Source organism: Sus scrofa, chromosome 7 (genome assembly GCF_054392235.1).
Source record: "Sus scrofa isolate SSC_HxYL_T2T_F1_AM1 chromosome 7, Sscrofa_HxYL_maternal_Yorkshire_Landrace_v2.0, whole genome shotgun sequence".
Classification (NCBI taxonomy): Eukaryota; Metazoa; Chordata; class Mammalia; order Artiodactyla; family Suidae; genus Sus; species Sus scrofa.
Window position 1 is genome coordinate 70879016 of NC_139389.1, and position 27520 is coordinate 70906535.

The 27520-nt window shown below is 35.3% G+C and overlaps 1 protein-coding gene across 2 annotated transcripts in view; it reads right to left on the reverse strand.

Moving 5' to 3' along the window:
* TTC6 (tetratricopeptide repeat domain 6) overlaps window positions 1-27520 on the reverse strand; it is a 226101-nt gene that overhangs the window by 66338 nt on the left and 132243 nt on the right. For both annotated transcript variants that reach the window (XM_084968926.1, XM_021099129.2), the window contains exons 9-16: window positions 26960-27052; window positions 24416-24490; window positions 14287-14660; window positions 11948-12416; window positions 11211-11340; window positions 10502-10674; window positions 8767-8903; window positions 399-568 (exon numbers count right to left, since the gene is read on the reverse strand). In XM_084968926.1, the coding sequence (XP_084825052.1) occupies window positions 399-568; window positions 8767-8903; window positions 10502-10674; window positions 11211-11340; window positions 11948-12416; window positions 14287-14660; window positions 24416-24490; window positions 26960-27052 (1621 nt within the window). The remainder of the gene's footprint in view (window positions 1-398; window positions 569-8766; window positions 8904-10501; window positions 10675-11210; window positions 11341-11947; window positions 12417-14286; window positions 14661-24415; window positions 24491-26959; window positions 27053-27520) is intronic.

Here is a 27520-nt window from a genome sequence, read left to right on the forward strand (position 1 = left end):
TAAGGATTAAAAAACTCTGAATTTGACTCACCCATTGTCTGGACACAGCCCAGCAGGGAAAAATTCACTGCTATTTTAGCAAGATGACTAGGTAATAGACCTGGATTTCCAGAAATAGAACTCAATATATAGAAAGAGGTTTCTTAGATATGATATTCCCTTTTGCCACAGTTATACACATGTAAATTTATACACATTACACACACTAAAAGGGTGTATTAGAAACACTTTTAACCAAACTACTATAGCTTATCAGTATATAAATATATTAACTAAATATATGTATATGTATAACTATATAATAATAAACATATTACATTAGTCATCTGTTAGTACTGAACTCCATGAAAGTGAGCTCAGATTAAATTCCCATATATATGCAGTTGAAGGTGAAGTACCTGAAACACTATAATCCTGTAGTGCTCTAAGAGGGTTACTCTTTCTAAATAAGCAGGCTCTATAATACAATGCTAACCAGTTATTAGGGTCTAAGTGAATTGCAATAGAAAAATCTTGAGTTGCTTGTTTATAAAAGTGCCGTTTAAAATATGCTCTCCCTCGGTATGTCCTAGAAAAAGAAAAAAATTATTTTAACATGTATTGTAATATAAATTTTCTCTTTTTGGAAAGCCTATAAATTAACTTTATATTTGAATAACAATTTATGATTATATCTTTTTTGCTTTCCAGGAAAGTTTAGTTATGATGTTAATAGCAAAAAGGATGTGAACTTTTTATAAATAAATCATTATATTTTATTATCTATCAAAATATGTGCCTATTAAGGATATGTATATATTAATTATATTGTTATCAATTTTATTATATTTCTTACATTTCTCAGAGAGGTGTGTCAATAAAAACAAATGATACACCCAAGATACTCAGAAGATACATGCAAATAATTGTGAGACTGCTTTTATATACAGAGATAAAAGCTATTTCATCAGTTTTATGAATTGAATTCTAACTCCATTAACCCTGAATTTAATTTCTAAATTTTCACTGACTTACATCAACTCCTAAAATCTCATTTTTGATCACTCAAGAATATAAAGCAAATCAGCCTTTAGAACTAAAATAATAAAGATAATTAAGAAAAAACAGGAAGAAAAAGCTAGTAGGTTGCCTTCTCTGAAGAAGCTAACCCAAGAGGAGGAAAAAAGATGTTCAGGAAGGTTATAGTATAAAAACAGTGATAATTTGGAGAAAAGAGTATAGCCATTATGTTGGAAGACTAGTAAGAGAAGTCTTTCAAAATCACTAAGCATCCTAAGGATATTTTATCCTGGAGCAGAATATTTTTTAACCCCATCTAATAAGAAATGTCTTATTTATTTTCTGGTGAATCTAAGAATCTTGTATTTATTTTTAATAATTTCTGATTGCTAAAGAATACTACTAATTATTTTCAGTATACATATGATTCTGAACTTAAAATCTAACAGAATAAACCTTTAGTAATATTTTTGGTAGGATGCCATTAAGTTATGTCAATTCTTCAAATACACTGATGTTTACACCTATTGCTTCTTTCATCTCTACTGCCTCAATAGTGCAGACCCTCATCAGATCACAACTGAGCTACTATTTTATACCACTCCTATGTTGAGTGATAAGAGCTGATCATCAGATAATAATGGTCACTTTTCCCAAAAACTTTCAACAGCCCTTGCTGATAATGCTTCCATAACACTAAATTCTTCTAAATGGTATATAAGGCTTCTTATATGATAATACCATATTACATCTAAATGGTATATAAGGCCTCATATGATAATACCATATTACATCTAAATGGTATTTAAGGCCTCTTATATGATAATACCATATTATATGTTATTCTCCAACTAATTGGATGCTTTCCTGCAAGTAATCCACCTTTAAGTTAAGAAGTAGACAACCAATAACTAGACCAATAACAAGAGAAGATTTTAAAAGAGTTTTGGGAGTTCCTGTCGTGGCTCAGCAGTTTAAGAACCTGACTAATATTCATGAGGATGTATTGTTCAATCACTGGCCTCACTCAGTGGGTTAAAGATCCAGCATTGCCAGGAGCTGTGGTGAGGGTCACAGACAGAGCTCAGCTCCTGTATTGCTGTGGCTGTGGTTCCAATGTGATCCCTAGCCTGGGAACTTCCACACTTGTAGATACATCTCTAAACAGCTAAATAAATAAACAAATAAATAAATAAATAAACTTTGTAAAAGTTTACCCTTCCTTCAAATGACTGAAAGCTGAGGATAATTTTAGAAGTTATTTCAAACTTTCAAAGAATAAAAATTACCCAATCCTAAAGGACATGTTTCTAAGAAAAGAAAAAGATAAAACTTAATTCATTTTGAGAAAGTAGCCAAATCCTGAAATCAAAATTTGGCTATGAAACTAGTGGACAATCTTACTATGAATATAGATTTAAAAATCTTAAAAAAGGAAAGACAAAGAGAATTAAAATATAGTTTAATAATATCCTATCTAAAAATGTATGATGGCCAAGAGACATTTATCCTTCAAAATTAGAAAGCCCATTAACACAAAATTCTTATAAGTAGATCACAGGAGAAAAATTTAAATAGGAATAAAAAGATACTCTCTTGAAATAATTAAAAAATAAATGGTTCAAGAAATTACAACTGTGATGTTGCTTGGTAAAAGGCAAAGTTGTTCTCATTAAATTCAAAATATTATGATTCTTATTATCACCAACACTATTAAGTTAAAGTTGACACAATGATTAAAAAGAGTTGGGAGATCGGAGTAGAGCAAAAGTGGTAGAATAGGGAACTCTGAAATTCCACTTTTCCACAAAAGCAATGAATAAGCTGGAAAAAAACTTGTCAGAATCAACTTCTTTTAGAACCCTGGAATCTAATTAAAAATTTAGGACAACAAGGAGAGTGCTTAGTAAAGGAGGAAAAACTGCTGAATTTTGGTAAGAGAGTTCTGTGGTGTTCTAACTTACCCTTTCACTCCCCAACTTCCCAGACCCACGGTGGGAATAATACGAATCTTATTCTCAAAGAACTGGAGCTGTGTGTTTTGATGTCTGTGAATCACTGAAAGATCAGCTCAAACGTTTCTCTTTGTTTTAATTGCCTTAGAGCTTTTCCAGGACTGATGTGACTTCCTAGCAGGTGTTTATCGAAACTATTTAAAGGCAAATGTATTAGCTGCTGCCAAGGGATAATGGTTGGGGAAAACAACTGATAAACCAAAAACCCTAAGACAAAGAAGCTGGAGAAGGAGATATCAGGGGAATATGGGCTTTAGAAAGTTTCCATTTACAGCAGAGAATCTAAAGGCCACATGCAAACCCAAGGCTGGAAGCATAAACAGCAAAGACTTATGAATACCCTAAGCTCTCACCTCTGGTTAATTCAGACTCTGTGCAAGTAGGACATGAAAGCTAAGGCACTGAAGTTGTCTGGATGAGCATTGAGGAAGTACCCCAAAACAGAGTGAATCTGCAAAGACTGAGACTCTGTTTGGTCAGTTGATTGGTTAATTTGTTCCAGGTGTTTAAATAGATCTCAGTCAAATCACTAGCTGCCAACTAAGTTACTAGAGACTTCAGTGGCCACACATAACAGAGTACAGATTTCACAAAAGGTGTTCAGAAAAGTCATTAAAAAAAACAATATGAATGACAAGAAGCAATGTGAAAAAATGCTGGAAGAGGAGGAGGTGAATCTGATATCAAAAGGTACCACAGTATAACATTAAAAGTGACTACTTTTCAACAAAAAATTATAAGCAATGCAAAGGAAGAAGAAAACAGGGCCCATTCAGAGAATAAAAATAAACAGAAACCATCCTAGAGAAAAGCCCAGACATTGGACAAAGACTTTAAAGACTTAACATCAACTGTCTTAAAATCAACTTAAAAGACTTTAAATCGGGAGTTCCTGCCATAGCTCATCAGAAATGAATCTGACTAGTATCTGTGAGGACATAAGTTTGATCCCTGGCCTCACTCAGTGGGTTAAGGATCATGCATTGCTGTGAGCTATGGTGTATGTCACAGACATAGCTCAGATCCCATGGTGCTGTGGCTATGGCATAGGGTGGCAGGTACAGCTCCAATTTGACCCCTAGCCTGGAAACCTCCATGTGCCACAGGTGAGGCCCTAACAAGACAAAAAAAAAAAAAAAAAAAAAAAAAGGACTTTAAATCAGCTATTTTAAATATGCTCAAATAGTTAAGAGAAATCATAGATAAAGAACTAAAGGAAAACTAAGAGAATGATGTTTCAACACATAGAGGTTATCAAGAAAGATATTGATAGAGAAATTGTTGGGGCGGGGGGAAGGAACCGAATAGAAATTCTGAAGTTGAAGAGTTCAAAAACAAATAAAAATTCACTAGAGGTTTCAAGAACAGATTTGAAAAAGCAAAAGGAAGACTCAGGAAACTTGAAATTAGGACAATCAAATGATCCAGATGAAAAAGCAGGGAAAAGAATGTGAGAAAAAAAGCCCAAGAGATCTCTGAAACACTATCACGCATACAAAAATAAGCATACATTGCAAGTCACAGAAGAAAAGAAGATAGTAAAGGAGCAGAAATAACATTTTAAAAAGTAATGGTTTGAAATCTTCCCAAATTTAATGAAAGAAATGAAAATATAGATCCAAGAAACTCAATGATTCCATGTAGGATAAACTCAAAGAAATCTACACAGAGGCATATCATAATTAACCTGTTGAAAGCCAGAGACAAAGAGAGAATCTTGAAAGCAGTAACAGAGAAGCAACTCATCATGTACTTGGAATACTCAGTTAAGATTAATAATTGATCTCTCATCCAAAAATCACGGAGGCCAGAAAGATTAGACTCACTGAATAGCCTATGAATCATAAACAAAATAAGTAAAAATAAAATCTCTCTTATGCACAATATAGAAAAACTGCTGGAAATCCATAGACAATAGGAAAAACTTAAAAGCAACCAGAGGAAAAGGACACATTACTTTCAAAGGCACTGATTACTGATTTTTTTTTCACTTTAAAAAAAGGAATCTATAGGACACCACACTGAAATATATTCAAAGTGCTAAAAGAAAATAAATGCCAAACTAGAATTACATACCAAGCAGAAAAGAGTAAATAATCTTTAAGAACATAGGTAAATAAAGATATTTTCAAACAAACAAGAATTGAGATGATTCATTACTAGCAAGTTGGCACTAAAGTAAAGGGATATATAAAAGGAAAATTATTCTAGATAGAAGGTGAGTAGATGCAGGGAAGAAATACAAATGGACCAAATATACAAATAAAAGATATTGTCATACTGATTAAAAAACAAAATTCCATTCCATGCTATTTTCAAAAGATACTTTTAAAACAAAACAATATAGAAAGCTTAAAAATAAGAGATTGTAGTTCCTTTGTGGCACATGAGATTAAGGATCTAGCATTGTCACTGCAGTGGCTCAGGTCAATGCTGAGGTACAGGTTCGATTCCTGGCCTGTGAACTTCCACATGTTGCCGATGTGGCCAAAAAAAAAACAAAAAAACAAAAAAAAATTAAATAAATTAAAATAAGAGATGGAAAAAATATTTAACATATATATAATAACCAAAAGAAATTTAACCATAATATCTGATAGTAAAATACTTCCCTTTGAGATTAGAAACAAGATAAAGATGACTGCTATCACCTTTCCTGTTCCAAGAATACAATAAGGAAAAAACAGGGGAAGGTATAAAAAGTATAAAGATTGGAAAATAAAAGTGGTATGTTTTGCAGATGATATGATTGCAGATGGAGAAAATCCAAAAGAATATACAAATCATTATATTTCATAAGTTTAGTCAGATTGCTGTAAAACAAGGTCAATATAAATTTATCAACTGCATTTCTATACACTAGCAACACAAAGCTTAAAATAGAATTATCCTAAGGTAATACTAAGCAATACTGAACATATAGAAATAAATCAAGAAAAATATAGACATAAGGCTTCTTTACAGAAACTATGAAACATTATTGAGCAAAAGGAATGAAGACCTAAAGAAATAGAACGTACCATATGCACACATGAGAAGACTACATTGTCAGGTTGTCAATTTTCCCCCTACTGCTCTATAAATTCATTGTAAGCCCAATAAAAATACAAAGGAGTTACCAGGGAAGTTGACATGCTAATTCCATTTGGTTAAACCATACAAAATTGTGAAATTTTACAATTTTGAGCTATAAAGAAGTCAATTTGCATATAGCTCAACCCAACCCAATGTGTTTAGAAATGCAAAAAACCAAGGAAAGCTCTGACAATTCTGAAAGGTCAAAAGAACAATTCTACTGGATTTCAAGACTTATTATGAAACACTAGTATTTAAGACAGTATAGTATCGGTGTAAAAATAATTTTTTTAAATACTCCAAATAGAAAAAAGGATTGAGAAACAGATCCACCCATACATGGATCTTCATTTTCTACAAACACTGCAGAGCCATGCTAAAGAGACAGGCTTTTTAATAATGTTGCTGGGACAATTGGCTATGCATACAGAAAAAAATGAAATTTGGTCTTCACGTCATACACAAAAAATGATTCTAGATGTACTATAAATTTAATTTTAAAGGCAAAACAACAAATCTAGAGGATCAGACGGGGAAATATCCACATAACAAAAGAATAGGAAAAACAGGACACAAAAAAGCACTAACCTTAAAGAAAAAGTTTGCTAAATCAGACTATTACATTTTAAAATTCTGTTTATCAAAATACAGTATTTAAGGAGTGTAATAATCATCAATCCTGAGAAGGAAAAAAATTCATTGTAAATATAACCAACAAAAGGCCTATATCAAGAGTATGTAATTCATAAAATAAGTAAGAAAAAAGACCAACAACAACCCAAAAGTCATGAATGACAAAAAAGAAAATCCAAATGGTTAATAAACATATGAAAATGAATCATCATGTTAATAATGAAGAAAATGAAAGTTCAAACTAAATGAGATCACACTACATGCCCACTAGGGTGGCTAAAGTTTGAAAATTGTAATGGTACCTAGTGTTGGTGTGGAACCTGCATACACTGTTAGTAGTACAACAACTTGGCAAAATGTATTTGGATACAGCTGAACAACTGTACACCCTATAAATCAGATATTCCACTCCTACTGTATATCCAACAGAAACAGGTATATGTGTGTCATGTACAAGGATGTTGAAGGAAACAGTATTTGTCATCATCAAACATTAGAAACACTCAACTGTCCATCAATGGTAGAATGGATAAGTAAATTGGAATACATGCATGCAGCTGAATACTATACAAAAATTAAAATGAGAAAACTAGAGCCATGTGTAATAGTACATAATATTCAGCAAAATAAGCCAGACATGAATGAATACTTACCTTACGATTCTACTTGTATAATGTTCAAAAAGTGGGCAGAACTAAGCTAAGAATGTTTAGGGTCACATGTACTGAAACTATAAGGAAATTCATGGAGGTGATTAAATAAAACTCATGGAGTCCCCATCATGGCTCAGAGATTAACAAACCCAACTAGCATCCACGAGGACATGGGTTCGATCCCTAGCCTTGCTCAGTGGTCAATGGTTTAAGGATCCAGTGTTGCTGTGAGCTCAGTGGTCAATGGTTTAAGGATCCAGCATTGCCGTGAGGTCAGTGGTCAATGGTTTAAGGATCCAGCGTTGGCCATGAGCTGTGGTATAGGCTTCAGATGCAGCTTGGATCCCACGTCGCCATGGCTCTGGCATAGGCTGGTGGCTATAGCTCCAACTGGACCCCTAGCCTGGGAACCCCCACATGCCACATATGCAGCCCTAAAAAAGACAAAAAAATTTTTTTCTTAATTTTTTTAAGTCAGGACAGTGGTTATTACCTTCTCAGGGAGGCCAAGGCTCAAGGGGGTGTCTAGGGCACTAGATATGTTTCTTGACCTGGTGATGTTACATGGGATTTACATTATAATAAGTCATTATGCTGTACATTTGTACTTTGTACACTTTTTTGGATGTATGCTTTATTTTACTATAAAAATGTTAATATTAAACAAAAATTGTAAGTGAACAGATGAATAGGTATGACTATATCCACATTTTAACCTCTTCAAAACAAAACTCAAATTAAAAGAAAGCAACAAAATGGAAACTGCTATGCACAATAAGGTTGGCAGAATAAAGTTTAATATCCAATTATAATAAGATAGTCCAGAACAGTTCTCTGTACTCAGTGAATACAAAGGATATGGAAAAGAAATCCAAGGATACAAAATATAGATCCATACTTCAAAAATTGAGAATGTAACTAATATATGGAAAATGCAAATGAAACAACTCTAAATTATCATTTTATGCCTTATAAATTAAGTCACCCACTACTGTTGAGGTATAGGTAAGATTTTCATTCACTGGTACCACAGAAAATTAATTCACTAGTTCTTTGCTGTCTATTTTTTTTTAAGGGCCGCACCTGCAGCATATGGAAGTTCCCAAGCTAGGGGATGAATATGCCACAGCCACAGCAACACCAGATCTGAACCCCATCTGTGAACTATGCCACAATGTTTGGCAACGCCAATCCTTAACCCACTAAGCAAGGCCAGGGATGGAACCTATATCCACATGGATACTAGTTGGGTTCTTAACACACTGAGCCACAACAGGAACTCCCTGATTCACCATTTTTAAAGTGCTGTCTGGTATATTTCAAGTAATTTTCTTTCCTGAGAATGTATTTCAAAAAAAATTTTTTTAAACCTTTTCTAAAATAATTCTCACCTCGCTTGAGAATTTTTGGGATCTATGTTCAACAAGGCTGTAAAATCCTGTTCAGCTGCAATCCAGTTTTCATTTTCATAGTAGAATATCCCACGTTTAAATAATGCATCTGTTCTTTTGGGATCATAAAAAATACACTACATAGAGGATGGAGGAGAAGCACAAGAACATATCACATAATGAAAAAAAAAAAGTAGATAATCCTAGAGCAAATAAAGTGAATTACAACCATGTTCTTAACTTAAAGTTACTTAAAAACAAACAACTTTAAGATGCCAAAACTTTTAGACTTGCATTTAAAAACCAAGCTTTCAGGAAGTCCATTTGTCCTCAAGTTCTAGGGAGGGGAGGTTTCATTAAAAACAAAAATACAACCCATCATATACAAAAAGCCAAGGCTTCTGCCCACTAAAATTTTTACTAACAAAACCTCTGAAATGAATTGTTCAACTAGAGTAGGGTTATATGGGGTCTATCACATCATTCCATTCCAATTACAGAAGATACAAACTAGACTAAATCAAGGCTGACTCAATCAAATCAAATATGGATTAATCTAGTCCCTGAATGGTGAAAAGAAATGAATTGGTATTGGCATGATTCATTCATTTCACACTGACATACAAGGCATTAGAGTGAACAGACTAAATGATTGCATATTCAGTTGCAAAGCCTCTTGCCTATTGATAGTGGGAGGGAAACTGAAGTGCGAAGATCACAAAGTATTTGACCTCAAGTTGCTGCATTAGTCAATTTTTAAGCTACTGGTGCCAGACAAAGGAAATGATCAGAAAAAAATATTTTAATAATTTCAGTTGGGAACATGAAAAGCAAAATTATTTAAATAACTTCTAAATTTGCAACAGTACTGCGAACTAAGAATTCAGAGTTAAAACTCAGGAATTCAAAGTTACAATGTTGTTCTGCAATTGGAATATCCGCCTGACTTGAGGCTCAAAACAGTTCAGCTTAAAATTTACTTCCTCAAGGGAATTCTCCAATATCTCCCAACCAAATATAAATTTCCCTCCATTATCTTTATTTCCATCATAACATTCAGCATAATTTTTAATTATATATTTATGTATGTATTCATTTCTTTAATATCGGTCCTTTAAACAATAAGCTCCATATAAGCTTGTAACATGTCTATTTTATTTACCAAAATTTATCCACTACATTATGTAGTGCCTTAACCAATAAATATTTGTGAGTGAATGAATGAATAACCAGTGACCATAGCTTTCTTTGAAAGCAGATAGGTTTGCTGCAGAAGAGAACTGATTATGTCTCAAGAGTTAAAAGGTGGAAAATTATATTCTCTCTATTGTTTGAAGGAAAGAAGCCATTTTCAAAGGTTTCCTTATTCACTGCTTCATAGTCCAAGAAAAAGCTGGGAAAGTGAAGTCTCCCTCAAAGCTGTCTCAGTGTTCCCACATCCAGCTGTGATGTAATGATGTATTCATTCATTCACTAATAACGATGTAATAACAATCCATTCATTCATTCATTAATGATATAATGATGATCCATTCATTCATTCACTAATAATTTTAAAAAATCATTCATGTTGGTATCAATCCCAGTAACAAATGCTCTACGGTCTAACTTAAAATATATTAATTTTGATAATATGACATATATGAAAGAATTTCAACAATTTGGTATAACATTAGTATGGGAATATCATGCTTTAAAATACATAAACGGCAGCATTATATGTGACACAGCTTACTTTAGAAAAGTCATCAATAGCCAGTACTTTGTTTTCTATTTCATACATCTCTCCCCTCCTGAAATACATATCAGCATCCGTGGGCCTGCACTTGATTGCCTGAGTGTAGTTTAGAATTGCCAAAGTAATCTCATTTTTTCCTCTGAAAATTTCTGCCCTTGAAAAATATGCCTCTAAAGAAAATTTAAAAGGTAAAATTTAATGTTACAGTCCCAAATTTTAAAAGATTAATCCTTCCCCCTCCAAAACTGTAGTCTTAGAATAATGTTTCTCTATTATACTTTCTTTACCACTTAAGATTTGTTTTTATTTCAACAATGCAAAATCTGTTCTCAAAGGCTGGATAAATACTCACTTTATGTATATATGACAAGTTTCATAATCTTTTAATGTTCATAGTAAAAGATTTTGATGGCACTTCTGTAACCAAAAATTTTAAGTTCGTATTTTCTTATGGATGAAGAGTAAGGAGTCAATTTATTGTAATGTATACCAAGGATATTAATATTTCAAACCATGGTAAGCATTTTAAAAACCAATATAGTATCACGAGTCCTAAATTTACAATACCAACAGTAATTTAATTTAGGAAAGTCACAACCATTTCTGAAGATTCTATGTCTTGAATTATGTATTTTTATAATAGCACCAAATAAGCAAAGCTTAGGTTAAGATACAAGTCATATAACTGTCAGCACACACAACCCACCTGCATTATTTTTATTACATCTATTTATATAATTCAAGTCATCCAAAGCTTCATTAATTTTGTCTTGGAAAAGATAAATGAAATGTCGATGCCAATAAGCATTGAGAAACAATGGCTCCAAAAGTATAGCCTAGAAAATAAATGTGTAAATTCAACTTAAATTGATTTATTAAGGGAAGATTAATTTATCAAGTAAAGTTTCGAACATTACTGCAATGGCTTTGCATGTGTATACTCTAAAATGATGCCTCCCAGGAGTTCCTGCTGTGGCTCAGTGGTTAACGAATCCGACTAGGAACCATGAGGTCACAGGTTCGATCCCTGGCCTCGCTCAATGGGTTAAGGATCTGGCATTGCCAGGAGCTGTGGTGTGGGTCACAGATGCAGCTCAGATCTGGCGTTGCTGTGGCCATGGTATAGGCTGGCAACTGCAGCTCTGATTGGCCCCCTGTCCTGGGAACTTCCACATGCCCTGTGTGTGGCCCTAAAAAGACTAACTAAATAAATAAATGAAACACAAGGCACAGACAGACCTGAAAAGAAAATGAAATAAAAAGTCTCCCAATCTGACAAACTCTAGTGTTTTTAATGTTAATTATTTGAAAATGCCAATAATCATACTTTCATAATCCCATATGTATACTACAAATATTCATTGTTCAAAATTTTAATAAAATACATGATTACAAGCAAGGGTAAATTGCTAGTATTATTGTTTTGACTAAAATAAAACTTACTTCCTGTAGATCATTCATGGCACTCTGTAACTTTCCCAGTTTCCTATAAAGAGCTCCACGCCTACAATATAAAAATGCAGGATATTTCTTCTTATTATTTATTTCTTCAGTCAAGATCTCCACTTCAGATTCATAATATTTAATGACGTCTGGAGGAAGACCAGTCTTCAAAGAATCACTCAATTCTAGTTTTGGTGGTGGTTTTTTCACTCTTTCAGGCAAATCTTTATCAACAGATATTTTAACAACTTTCTCTCTTAGAGTTGCTGTCTTCTCACGTTCAGGCCTAGAGAGCACTTCAAGAGCCCATTTTTGAGGATCACTATTTTCTGGAATTCCTCCCTTACTGTGGACAAATTTGTCAAAATTTAAAAACAAAGGTAGGCTGGGACACCGAAGCTGACATTCATACAGCGGAATCCTGAGCAAAAATTTCTTCTGTCCGGGAAGGATTCCATGAGATACCGATCTAGTTTTCAAAAGAGTAGTTTTTAAATTACAAAAATATAATTTTTATAATCAATAAGTCAACTCAGCCGCAGACAAAATTACTATTTCCCTATTATCAGATAAATAAAATTACATGCTACATTTATGCAAACCAAGTCCTCCTGTTCATTCATTAAGATCATATGAAGAATCTCTAGAGTTTATGAAAGCAGAGGACTGTTATTAAAGATGTAGCCTTCGTAGAGAACTGAAATAAGAGGTCAGTGCTCCTTTCAGCTTGAATTTAGACCCCTGCCCCCAACTAGGGGAAATACAGTGGAGAATTGAGGAGGTAAAACTTGATGTGAAAAAGGAAATGCCACCCAAATGGTTGTCAAGGACATGAACTTGAGGAAGAGGGAAGAAGGAAAGATTTGATTCCATAGGAGACTATCAAATAAACATCCCGGTCTCCATCCCAGACTTAGCAGGCTATCAACGTGATGGCTAATATACTTTCAAATGCTACATTTTTAGGATTATCTTCCTCAAATTTTCCATTTCCCACACAGTTTTCACTCAGTAAGTAGCATTTCCTTTATAAGGTACTACAGTAGCCACACAAAATAAACTTATTATATTGGGGAAAAAAATTAAATCCCATCATTTCATAAATATTTACTGAGTGGGTACTATGAGAAAGACCTGTGCTAAAATAAGGAGACGTCAGTACCTTTCTCTTTCCTTACTTTATGACACTCTACTCCTCTCCACACTCTAGTGCAAGCCGCCATCATCGCTTCCACCTAGAGGACAGTAACTCTTTAATTCCCTGCTTCTACTCTTGGTTTTTGACTCATTCATTCTCCCACATGGCAGCCAGCATGGGTTGTTGTTGTTGTTTTTAAACAAATATAAATTAGATCGTGTCCCTCCCTCAAGAGCATCCCCTAGTACCTATAATACAAATCAAGCTTTTCATCATAGTCTACAAGACTGGAACTAATGAGGCCCCAGCAAGTACATCTGTAACACTTCCTTGCTCCCTTCCCTCCCAATTTTCCCACCATAGAGCAAGCCTTAAAGCTACTGCATTTCCCAGTCCTTCTGGGTGCCTGGCCCTTCTCAATTCCTATGTCTGATCTCACCTTAGAAAGACTCTTTGTGCCAGATAGGTTTCGTTTCCACCTCCACATTTATCGCTATCCTTTTCTGCCTTGCTCTTTGCCCTGGAGCACTAGTTTGTACAGACTACATGGGATCCATAGGATCCTTACTGTTTTTTTAATTTTATTTTATTTTTAATTAAAGTATGGTTGATTTACAATGCTGTGCCAATCTCTGCTGAACAGAAAATTAACCCAGTCATACATATACATACATTCTTTTTCTCATATCTTCCCTTGCTGTCTTCTAATCATGTCCAATTAAGAGTCTTGAAAAGGGAAGAGATTGAAGCCAAAGTTATCTATTCCTCTGGCTTCTTTATGAAGAGCTCTCTTAAACTTGCAATGATCCTTGACCAAAGTTCACTATTTCTTTCAAGAAAATCCTTTCTACATAATTCTTTTCTTCCAAGTTCCACTAATCACTCTGTTTTTTATCCTCTCAGACTTAAGGGTAGAGATTGGGTCTATCATTCCTCACTCCAGCATACTATACAATCATTTTTGTTTTCACTATGCTCTGACATCTTTGTAAATTGCCCCTTTGTTATACTTTCCTAGACTTATTCTAAATTGAGAGTGCTATCTGTTTATTGCTGGGACCCTTACTAAATAATTAACTGATACCAGAGGTGGGCCCAGGAAATACACACACAAAAGGATACTTCAATGGGTGAATTATAAAACTAAGACAAAAACCATAATATATTTCTTAAGCTATAACAAATGTTGATTAAACAAGACCTTGTAAGAGTTTTTGGAGGCTTGGATAATTCATCATACACAACTGTAAGTTTACTGAATTTCAGTCCTTTCTTCAGTTTCATCTTCTTTTTCTTGGGATAAACAATGTAAGTAATGCCAGCTTGTCTAGATGCTTCAATGAGAGAGAGAGACAGGTCTCTTGAACTGTGTATGTCCTGAATATTGTCCAAAATAGTATCTATATCTTCTTTCACAGGGGCAGGTTCCTCAGTTTCATTTTGCTTAGCCATCCAATGCTCCAGCTCCTTTGCTTTCTGAAACATCACCTCTTTGATATCGCTTTGCATGTCATCCTGAATCTTCAGTGGAGCTACAGTCTCCTCCTTCTTCAACTCAACTGCAGAGTTTGCTCTCTTATTTATAAGGAAACAGATAAAATAGAAAAAACAGAAAATTAATTTAGTTGGTACACATTAAAATAAATTCAATTATAATTATTGTTAATGTCATTTGGTCAATATTGACAAATTTTAAATCATCTATTCTTGATGTTTTTAGAAAGTGACCTTTATAAGTTAATAATTGGTTAATTGAAGCGAAGTACAATAATTTGGTCATATGACATTTCATTAGCTACGTAAAAATAACACCATAAGCAGATATGCATTAGTTGTGATTTTATATATTCTTAATTAAAAGAGAATGCTCTTTATATATCCAAACAAAGTACATGCTACTTTTAGTTTAATGCAAAAAAAAAAAAAAATAGAATAGGGAAACTCACTAACATGTCCTATCCTATAAAATCAGTTTGTGAGTTTATTGTCAAAAGCACCTTAACAATATTGAATTGCTATACATAATATTCAAATATTCTCTTCAATAATTTTCAATTTAGTATTTATAGGCTTAAATAACAGAATTTCAACCTAATATTCATTTTATCTAATTATACAATCAACTTAATTTTAATAATATTACTGTAATTCATTAATAATTTGAAATAACCAGGGTTCCCATCATGGCTCAGAGATTAAGGAATCCAACTAGGAACCATGAGGTGGTGGTTTCCATCCCTGGCCTCGCTCAGTGGGTTAAGGATCCGGCCTTGCCATAAGCTGTGGTGTAGGTCGCAGACGCAGCTTGGATCCCTCCCGCGTTGCTGTGGCTGTGGCGTAGGCTGGCAGCTACAGCTCCGACTGGACCCCTATCCTGGGAACTTCCATATGCTGCAGGTGCGGCCCTAAAAAGACAAATAATAATAATAATAATTTGAAATAATTATGCATTAGTACTTCAAACTCTAACACCCATTACTTGTAAAATAGATTAATTGCAATCCTTTGATATAGTATTTCTTGCCTATTGAGCCATTGTCAATAAATTAATTTAATTTTGCTAATAGCTAATTATTTGTTACAGAAATATTTTTCTTTGTAATGAATATAGCCCAAATTCCAAAAAGAAAATTCCACACAAGCTAGTTATATATGTTAAGATGTACTAAAGTGAGATAAAGGTGTTGACCCTCTGTGACTTACTATACTTCCCTCATCTTAAGAAATTGTATTTAACTCAATATGTACTTAGAATAGAGAAATACAGACTACAGAATATAGATATGTGTACATATACGTATGTACCAAGGAAACACATGCCTGAAAAGAAGCGAACATAAGATAACCATATTCCCTGCTTGCTGACTAGCTATAAATCATGCAGCTCTTGGGAAAGAATTACGGATAGAACTACTAGAACAGATTTGGGGTTTTTGTTTTTTCCAGCTTCATTGAAATAATATTGACATATAACATATGTAAGCTTAAGGTATGCAGGGCAACGATGGATACTATGAAGTAATTACCTCAATAAGATTAGTTAACACCTCAGTCCCTTCATATAATTACCATTGTTTTGTGTGCTGAAAACATTCAAAATCTACTTTTAGAAGCTTTCAAATATATAATACAGTATTATTATTATTTTTTTTAAAGAACAATTTATTTATTTTTATTTTATTTTTTGTCTTTTCGTTATTTCTTTGGGCCGCTCCCACGGCATATGGAGGTTCCCAGGCTAGGGGTTGAATTGGAGCTGCAGCCATTGGCCTACGCCAGAGCCACAGCAACGCAGGATCTGAACCGCGTCTGCAACCTACACCACAGCTCACGGCAACGCCGGATCGTTAACCCACTGAGCAAGGGCAGGGACCGAACCCGCAACTTCATGGTTCCTACTCGGATTCGTTAACCACTGCACCACGACAGGAACTCCCATAATACAGTATTATTAATTATAGTCACCATGCTATACATTAGTGCTCCAGAATTTATCTTATAAATGAAAGTTTGGGAGTTCCCTTGTAGCTCATTGGGTTAAGGACCTGGTACTGACACTGTTGTGGCTCTGGTTACAGCTGTGGTGTGGGTTCAATCCGTAGCCCAGGAATTTCCTCATGCCATGGGCACAGCCAAATAAATAAACAAACACAAGTTTGTACCTGTCGACCAACATCTCCCCATTCCTCTACTCCTGCCCCAGACCTAGCTACTACTATTCTAATCTATGTTTCTATAAATTCAGCTTTTTTAGATTCTACATATAAGTAAGGACAGTATTTATCATTATCTTTTGAAATTATATAATTATCAGGTGTACAACACTATCATTCAACATCCGTATACACTGCAAAGGGAACACTCCCAAAAGTCCAGTTACCATCCATCAACATATAGTTGACCCCTTTCACTCCTTTTCCCCACTTCCTCAGCCCCCTTCTCTTTTGGTAACCAAGAATCTGTTCTCTGTGAATTCATTTGGGTTTTGCTTTGTTTTAGATTTCACATATGAATGAAATCATATAGTATTTGTCTTTTTATTTCTGACTTATTTCACTTAGAATAAAACTTTCAAAGTCCATCCATGTTGTCACAAATGACAAGATTTCATTCTTTTTATGGCTGAGTAGAATTCTATTCTTTTTATAGCTATGTGTGTGTGTGTGTGTGTGTGTGTGTACATACCACATCTTCTTTATCCATTCATCCATGGATGCACACTTAGGTTATTTCAGCAATTATAAATAATGCTGCAATAAACATAAGCGTGCATATGTCTTTTCCAATTAGAGTTTTCATATTCACCCACAAGTGGAATAGGTGGATCATATGGCAGTTCTATTCTTAATTTTTTGAGGAATCCTCATACTGTTTTCCATAATGGCTGCACCAATTTACAATCTCACCAACTGTGTAAGAGAGTTCCCTTTCTCCATGTCCTAGCCAATACTTGTTATTTCTTGCCTTCTGAATAATAGCCATTCTAACAGATGTAAGGTAATAGTTCATTGGTTTTGATTCACATTTCTCTAATAATTAGTGATGTCGAACATCTTTTCATGTGCCTGTTTGGCCACCTGTATATCTTCTTTGGAAAAATGTCTAATCAGATCCTCTGTGTATTTTGTTTTTGTGTTGTTGAGCTATATGAGTTCTTTATATAGTTTGGATATTAACTCCTTATCAGATACATAATTTTCAAACATTTTCTCCCATTCAATATGTTACCTTTTCATTTTGACGATAGAGTCTTTCACTGTGCAGAAGCTTTTTAGTTTGATGTAATAATTGTTTATAGTTTGATGCAGTCGCACTTATTTTTGCTTTTGTTTCCCTTGCCTTCAGAAGCAGAGCCACAAAAACATTGCTAAGAAAATTTCAATGAGATTACCATCCATGCTTTCTTCAAGAAATTCTTATGGTTTCATGCCTTACATTCATTTTTAATCCACTTTCAGTTAACTTCTGGGTATGGTATAAGATAGTGGTCTAGTTTCCTTCTTTTGCATATGGCTATCCACTTTTCTCAACAATACTTATTTTAGGGACTGTCCTTAAACCATTGTGTGTCCTTTATTCTTTTCTTGTAAATTAATTGCACATATATGTGTGGGCTTATTTCTGAGCTCTCAGTTCTGTTACATTGATCTGTGTGTTTGTGCCTATACCATACTGTTACAGTTGTAACAGTACTGTTACAATTTTGTAGATAGGTTGAAATTAGGGAGTGTGATACCCCCAGTTCTGTTCTTCTTTCTCAAGTTTATTTTGGCTATTCAGGATCTTTTCTGGTTCCATACAATTTTTAGAATTATTTGCTTTAGCTCTGTGAAAAATGTCAATGAAATTTTGATAAGGATTACACTGAATCTGTGCATTGCTTTGGGTAGTATGGACATCTGAACAATATTAATTCTTCTAATCCATGAGCATAAAATAGTTTTCCACTTATTTGTGTGTTTTATCAATTTCTTTCATAAATGTCTTATAGTTTTCAGGGCATAAGTCTTTTACTTTCCTGGTCAACTATTCTTAGGTATTTTATTCTTTTTGATGCAACTTAAATGGGTTTCAAAATTTCTCTCTCTGATAGTTCATTATTGGTATATAGAAACACTACAGATTTCTGTACATTTGTTTTACATCCTGTCACTTTATTGATTTTATACTTTTAACAGTTTTTTAGAGTTTTCTATATATAGTATCCTGTCATCTGCAAGTAGCAACTGATTTACTTCTTCCTTTACAATTTGGATGTCTTTTATTTCTTTTTCTTGCCTAATTGTTGTGGCTAAGACTTCCATATTACATTGAACAAAAGTAACAAAAGAGAGCATCCTTGTCTTCTTTCAATTTTAGACAAAAAGCTTTCAGTTTTTCACCACTGAATGTGATGCTAGCTTTGGTTTGTCATATTACTTTTTTATGTTGAAGTACATTCCCTCTTATACCTGCTTTGTTGAGAATGTTATAATAAATAGATACTGAATTGTCAAATGCTTTTTCTGCATCTATTGAGATGATCATATATGATTTTTATCCTTTATTTTGTTAATGATAGCATGTTGATTGATTTCCAGGTGTTGAAGCACCCTTGCACCCCTGGAATAAAACCTATTTGATCATGGCGTATGATCCTTGTAATATACTGTTGAATCTGATTTGCTAATATTATGGTGAAGATTTTTGCATCTTTGTTAAACAATACATTGGCTTATAATTCCCTTTCTCTTTTTATTTTTGGTGGTGCCCTTGCCTGGTTTTGATATCAGGGTAATGGTGGCCTTATAAAATGTGTTTGGAAGGTTTCCCTCCTCTTCAGTTTTCGGTAGTGTTTGAGATGGACAGTTATTAAAGCTTCTTTAAATGTTTGGAATAACTTATCAGAAAAACCATCTAGTCTTGGATTTATGTTTGTTGGGAGGTTTTTGATTATTGATTCAATCTCCTTATTAGTAATCAGTCTATTCAGGTTTAATATTTCTTCATGATTCAGTCTTGATAGATTTATGTTTCTAGAAATATGTCTATCTATTCTGATTTGTATACTTTATTGGCATATAATTTTTCATAGCATGTTCTTATGATCTTTTGCATTTCTGTGGTATCAGTTATTACTTCACCTCTTTTTGTTTTGTTTTGTTTTTTGTTTTGTTTTTAATTTTATTATAGTTGATTTACTGTGTTCGGTTAATTTCTGCTATACAGCAAAGTGGCCCAGTTATACATGTATATATAAATTCTTTTTTTCACCTTATCCTCCATCATCTTCCACCACAAGTGATTAGATATAGTTCCCTGTGCTATACAACAGAATCTCATTACTTATCCATTCCAAATGCAATAGTTTGTATCTACTAAGCCCAAACTCCCAGACCATCCCACTCTCTCCCTCTCCCCACTTGGAAACATAAGTCTGTTCTCCATGTCCATGAGTTTGTTTCTTTTCTGTAGATAGGTTCATTTGTGCTTTATATTAGATTTCAGATATAAGTGATATCATATGGTACTTGTCTCTCTCTTTCTGAACTACTTCACTTAGTATGAAAGTCTCTAGTTCCATCATGTTGCTGCGAATGGCATTATTTTGTTCTTTTTTATGGCTGAGTAGTATTCCATTCTGTATATGTACCACATCTTCTTAAGCCATTCGTCTGTTGATGGACATTTAGTTTGTTTCCATGTCTTGGCCACTGTAACTTTGCCTCTTTCATTTCTGATTTTACTTATCAAAAATCTCTCTTTTTTTCTTGAGTAGTCTAGCTACAGGATTGCCAATTTTGTTTATCTTCTCAAAGAACCAGCTAAGTTTCACTGATCTTTCCTATTGTCTTTTTAGTCCCAATTTCATTTATTTCCACTATTATCTTTATTTTTTTTCCTTCCTCCTACTACCTTTAAGATTATTTTTTTTTCTTCTCTTTCTAGCACCTTTAGGTATAAAGTTAGATTGTTTATTTGAGATTTTCCTTGTTTCTTAAGGTAGGACTGTATTGCTACAAACTTCTCTCTTAGAACCTCTTTTGCTACATCCCATAGATTTTGGTATGTCATATTTCTGTCTTCATTTGTTCCTAAGCATCTTTTTTCTTTATTCTCCTTAGATTTCTTCAATGACCCTTTGGTTGTTTAGTAGCATGTTGCACATTTTTGTGGTTTTCTAGCTTTCTTCTTATAATTGATTTCTAGTTTCAAACCATTGTGGTCAGAAATAATTCTTGGTAGGAATTCAATCTTCACGAGTGTATCGAGACTTGTTTTGGGACCTAACATGTGCTCTATACTGAAAATGTTTTATGTGCACTTGAGGAATGTGTATTTTGCTGCTTTTGGATGGAATGTTCTTTATAAATCTATTAGGTCTACCCAGTTTAATGTGTCATTTAAAATCAATGTTTCCTTATTGATTTTCTATCTGGATAATCAATCCATTACTGTAAGTGAGCTGTTTTGCCAGATCCTTTATGTTTGTCTACATGAATTAGGCAAAAGAGCACCTCTCCCAGTCTTGAAAGAGTGGTATTGAGTAGGAAATGATCCGAAGGACCCAGAAGCACAATCTTTTCCGGCCACCAGAGCCAGGTACTCAAGGGGTGTCTTTTGCATAGGCTGCATGCACCTGCCAACTATAGCAAGAACACAGCTGCTTCCCAGATAGAGCAAGGCTTGGTACACTTGTTTATCCAGCACAGTTGTGGCATAGCTGTAGTGGCACAACTTGGTGTGGGTGGAACTTGGGGTACTTGTCCTGTCTGACTGCAATACAACTGTAGAACAGGGTGTGCAGGTTTTGGTGAACTCATCCAACCTGGTTCCAGTATGCTTGCTGCACAGAGTGTGTTGGCAGTGCTCAGGATGCTCACCTGGGCTGGTTTTAGTGCGGGGTAGGTGGAGTATGTCTCCTGGCACTAGCAGGTTGGAGGAAGAACCAAAAAATGGCATCCCTGGAGTTCCCATTGTGGCACAGTGGTTAACGAATCCGACTAGGAACCATGAGGTTGCAGGTTCAATCCCTGGCCTTGCTCAATGGGTTAAGGATCCGGCATTGCCATGAGCTGTGGTGTGGGCCTCAGACGCAGCTCGGATCCCACGTTACTGTGGCTGTGGCATAGGCTGGCAGCCATAGCTATGATTGGACTCCTAGCCTGGGAACCTCTATATGCCGTGGGAGCGGCCCCTGAAAAGGCAAAAAGACAAAAAAAAAAAAAAATGGCATCCACCAGCTCTTTCATCAGTAAGTTAGAACTGGGAGCTCCCGTCATGGCTTAGTGGTTAACGAATCCGACTAGGAACCATGAGGTTGCGGGTTCGATCCCTGGCCTTGCTCAGTGGGTTGGGGATCTGACGTTGCTGTGAGCTGTGGTGTAGGTTGCAGACATGGCTCAGATCCTGTGTTTCTGTGGCTCTGGTGTAGGCTGGCGGCTACAGCTCCGATTGGACCCCTAGCCTGGGAACCTCCATATGCCATGGGAGCAGCCCTAGAAAAGACAAAAAATAATAAGTTAGAACTGAGATTTTAAAATGATGTCCACTAGTGCTTCTGTCCCAGCAGGTTCCTACCTCACCAGCAATTACTTTAAGATCAGTAAGTGGGTCTCCCTCACTTATGAACTAGACATTTTTCAAACTGTTGCTTTTGTGCTGGATCTTGCGGCAAATGGGTCTGTGTAGGAATCCTTTAAGAGCGCTGTCTCCATTCCCCACATTTCAATGGTTCTCCTGGATGTAATCCCTCCTGATTTTGAAAGCAGACATTTTGAGGGCTCATACTTCCATTACTAGACCCAAGGATCAGGATTCCTGAGGTGGGGCTCAATCCCTTCATTCCTTGAAGGAAAGCTTTGGGATCCTTCCTGACTGTGTGTCACCACTCCTGGGATGGGATCTCAGGCAAGTCTATGTCTCTACTATCCTACTTATCCAGATTCATCTCTTCATTCTTGCCATTTTTACTCAAAATAGTGTAGGTCCCAGCCAGAGCAATAAGGAAGGAAAAAAGAGAAAAAGCCATCCAAATCTTAAAGGAAGAAGCAAAATTGTCTTTGTATGCAAATGATATGATCCTCTATAGAGAAAACTCTAAAGACACCACAAAAAAATTCTTAGGGCTAATCAAAGAATTCAGTAAGTTGCAGGATATAAAATCAACATAAAAAAATTGCTGCATTTCTAAACACTAACAATGAATTATTTGAAAAAGAAATAAAGTAATCCCATTTACAACAGTATCAAAAATAATAAAATACCTAGAAACAAGTTTAAGCAAAGATGTATACTAAAAATTACAATAATTTAGTAATTTACAGATGGCCAACAGCTACATGAAAAAGTGTTCAACATCACTCATTATTAAAGAAATGCATTAAAATAAATTGATAAATAAAAACAGATTGAAAAGAATGAGCTTACTTGAGAAAAAAGTAAGTCAATCTCTCTCTCTCTACATATATATATATATATTTATACACCCCAAACACACACACATAAACACAGTCCTACAGAATAGCTATGGAATTGGATAGATAAAGCTAGCCTCAAGGCTCTCTTGCCCCAATATCTCAGTGGCAGTGGGTTTGAAGTGAGGGCCTGTCAATGTCTAGCCTGGGAATGGATACATTTTTGGGGCGGAGTGTGTCTGCATGCCACATGTGGGTATAGGAGGATGACTCAGCAAGTGGGTAAACTGGTGGCTAGGAATGTCTTTGTGGTCATAGATTCGTGCACGCCAGGTAATTGGGTCTGGTCCAATGTGGCTGGCCTGGGGGGTCTTGGCAGGATCCGCAGAGTCCTTGTGCCTGTCTCTTTTCCAAAGGGACAGCCAAAAAAGAAAAAGAAATGCAATTCAGAACTACTATGAGATAGCACATCACACCAGTCAGAATGGCCATCATTAATAAGTCCACAAGTAACAAATGCTGGAGGGGGTGTGGAGAAAAGGGAACCCTCCTGCACTGTTCATGGGAATGTAAGCTGGTACAACCACTATGGAGAACAATATGGGGTTACCTTAGAAATCTATACATAGAACTACCATATGACCCAGCAATCCCACTCTTAGGCATATACCTGGACAAAACTTTCCTGGAAAAAGACACATGCACCTGAATGTTCATTGCAACACTATTCACAATAGCGAAGACATGGCAACAACCTAAATGTCCATCAGCAGATGAATGGATTAAGAAGAGGTGGTATATATACACAATGGAATACTACTCAGCCATAAAAAAGAACAAAATAATGCCATTTGAAGCAATATGATGGAACCAGAGACCCTCATACTAAGTGGAGTCAGAAAGAGAAAGACAAATACCATATGATATCACTTATCTCTGGAATCTAATATATGGCACAAATGAACCTTTCTGCAAAAAAGAAAAGCATGGATATGCGCTTGCCAAGGGAGAGGGGGAGAGAGTGGGATGGATTGGGAGCTTGGGGTTAACAGATGCAAACTCTTGCCTTTGGAATGGATAAGCAATGAGATCCTGCTGTATAGCACTGGGAACTGTGTCTAGTCTCTTATGATGGAGCATGATAATGTGAGAAAAATGGATGTCTATGTGTATGTGTGACTGGGTCACCTTGCTGTACAGCAGAAAATTGACAGAACGCTGTAAACCAGCTATAACGGAAAAAAAGTAAAAGGCACGACCAACAACTATCTTACAGGGACTACCAAAAATACACTTGATTCCAAAATTTTAATAAACTCTGGATGAATCAAATAACAATACTATTTTAGGAAGCCAAGCAAAAGACATAGGCAGTGATTATTACTAGAAATATAAATATTTCTTTTAAATAATAAAAACTGAAAATTATCATACCTTTAATTCTGGTGATTGTGTGCTGAAACATTTTTGGATATTTTCAAATGATGCAGATTTTCTTAAGAAGAAAAACTGTTAAAATAATCAAATGATAAATATACATTGACTCCAGATATCATGTTGTAAACTTAAATATCACATGACAATTGGCTAATGATATCTGTCTAGGTAAATAAATGAAATGCAGAAATACTAATTAAAATACAGATTCTTACTGATTTCTAAATCACTGACTTCACAGATAGGAACAGAACTTAAAATCCATCAATTAATTTAGAAAAGTGTATAATCATGGAAAACACATTTTTTTTTTTTTTTGTCTTTTCTAGGGCCACACCTGTGGCATATGGAGGTTCCCAGGCTAGGGGTCTAAATGGAGCTGTAGCCGCCTGCCTACACCACAGCCACAGCAACACCAGATCGGAGCCACATCTGCAACTACACTACAGCTCACGGCAATGCCCAATCCTTAATCCACTGAGCAAGGCCAGGGATGGAACCCGCAACCTCATGGTTCCTATTTGGATTTGTTAACCCCTGAGCCATGACGGGAACTCCTCACTTTTTTTTGGGGGGGGGGGTTTCTGTCTGCTATTCTGAATGGGTGATTTCCATTATTCTATCTTCCAAGTCACTTATTCATTCTTCTGCATTATTCATTCTGCTCTTTGATGCCTTTAACTCAGCTTGAATCTCTGTGAATGAATTTTTTAATTTTTCTTGGTCCCTCCTTACATTTTCGAGTTCCTTTAACGTAATCTGCATTACTGTTCATATCCACTCTTAATTCCTTTATTTTCACTGTCTCTTTTTTGAACTCAGTGTCTGTTAGACTGCAGAGGTCTGTTTCCTTGTTCCCTCTTTCAGGGGAATTCCCCTGTGCTTTAACTGAGAATGGTTCCTGAGTAACTTCATTTTGCTTATATTTTTCTTATTCTGTGATATTAGGGAAACAACTACCATAGTCTTAGAGGGCTATTTATATGTGAGAGTGCCCCTGGGTAGTTTGTAAAGGCTTACTTTTTTTTTTTTGGCATGAGGACTGCTTTTGGTTTGGATGCTTGCTGTTTCTCCTCAGTGTGTTCAGGCTGTTATCCCCTTGATAGGTGGTGTGTCGGTGTAGAGCCTGCACTAGCTTCCAAGAATATGGAAGCAATAGGCAGTGCCCATAGCCAGGGCCTGGTTCCTGGGCCCTTGACAGTGGCATGGACCTGTGGGGAGGTGGCACAGACTGCTCCAGGGTTGCAGGGCCCTGGGTATTGGCAGTGACCCTCGGGGAGGTGAGAGTGGCACCCAGGTACCTGGAGGTTACATGGAAACAGAAGCATAATGGAAGGTAAAGCAGAAAACAAGAGTTGAGGCCAGGTTAAGAGGCTTCGTTAAGCATTCTGACTCTGATAGGTAGAGTCATTCAGTTTGTTGAGACTGAGAGACTTGTAATTACACCCTGTGTTTTAATACTATTGCTAGGAGCAATAGGGAAGATTGATTAGAAATAGCTGCTAAAAAAAAGTGGAACTAGCTGACAGGTAAATATAAGCAGTGCTACCACAAGAGTCATTCCAACTACAAAGTGTCATTTGTCAGTTACTATTTTTTATGTGATGGTGTTCTAGGTGTTGTAGATAAAACAGTAAACAGGAATGATATAACCCCTGTATCACTGAAGCTGATGAGAACAAAAAGATTAAACATATATAAGGACAAATAATTAATTAGTGCTATAAGGAAAATAGAAAAAGTGATCTATATTAAAATAGAAATAGTATCCCCTCTAAAAAAAAAAAATAGTATTACCTGACTGCATGGGGAATATAAAAAGAGGCAGAGACACATACTTAACCTAGTTAGCTCACTAGAATAGGGATCTGATTTGTCCCAGGTCAATAAGGCTCTCTGCCACGTGGCCCTCAACATCCCAAGATACCATCAAGAGGAGAAGGCTGAAGGCTCTAAAGAAAAAAAAAACTGTTTCCTGTTTGCTCCCATAAAGTTCAGGATATTTGTCAAACCAGTGATATAAATTTCATATCTTCTTCCCTCAGTCACTATCTCTTATCTCTTCAATTGTGTTTACTATTTAATTAGTTTACTTGGATACACTGTAGTGATAATAAAATTAGGGGTATGAGTCCAATCACCATTTAGAGAATTCAGTTTTACTCTGTTTCACTGCCATACATAAATACTTCTCTCCATTTGGTCAAAACATTCATAAGCATGTTTCTTTGATCACTTGAGACCTGAGCAAGCACTGATAAACAAGTGTTGAACCAGATATTTTGGAAATTTCAGGAAAAGTCACAATAGATATCCTGCTACTGATTAGAAAGTAACAACAAATGACACTCTTCTGTCATAAAGACAACATATTTGAAAAAAAGGAACTATGTCCTCAGCAAAGACGCCAGTGAATATTACAAGGCATTTTTCAGAATAAAGAAGCACCAAGAAATAATTTCTGAAATTATTAGAAATAATATCTGAACTATAGTCAGATAAAGCAACCAATGCATAAATCAGAATAAAAATTTTACATACCCTAGAACTTTTCCTACGTTGATTTAAAGTAATGACACTTTCCTTGCTTTCAGATATAAATCTCTCAATTAAAATTCTGCTTGCTTGCACACTCTGTGGTAAAAAAATATATATATAATAGCTTTAAAATATATAGTGGAATACTTATTAAAAGCCTATGATTACTCTGGCTTCACAGCACAACATTATTACCAAAAGAGTAACATAAGAAAAGGTAGAATTCTAGAAAACACCCGAGATGCATCAAAGTCCAGCTGTAGCCTTGGTATTTGGTCAAAACCCACAATTTGGCATCAGCACTGGACTTTCGCCAAATACATACTTTTACATTATTTCTGGCATCCCTGGTCTTAGGTGCAAACAAAGATACTGTGAAATCACAGGCTGGCACTGAATCTACTTAGCATCTCAACATCAGGATTATGAATAAAACATAACACTTGGATTATTGTCAATATGCAACTATTCACTGACAAACACAAGTAATCATTCCAAATGTTAACTGGAATGAAAATTTCCTTAAATGCTTTATAGGTTGAAGTCTATCGGTCAATTAAGTTA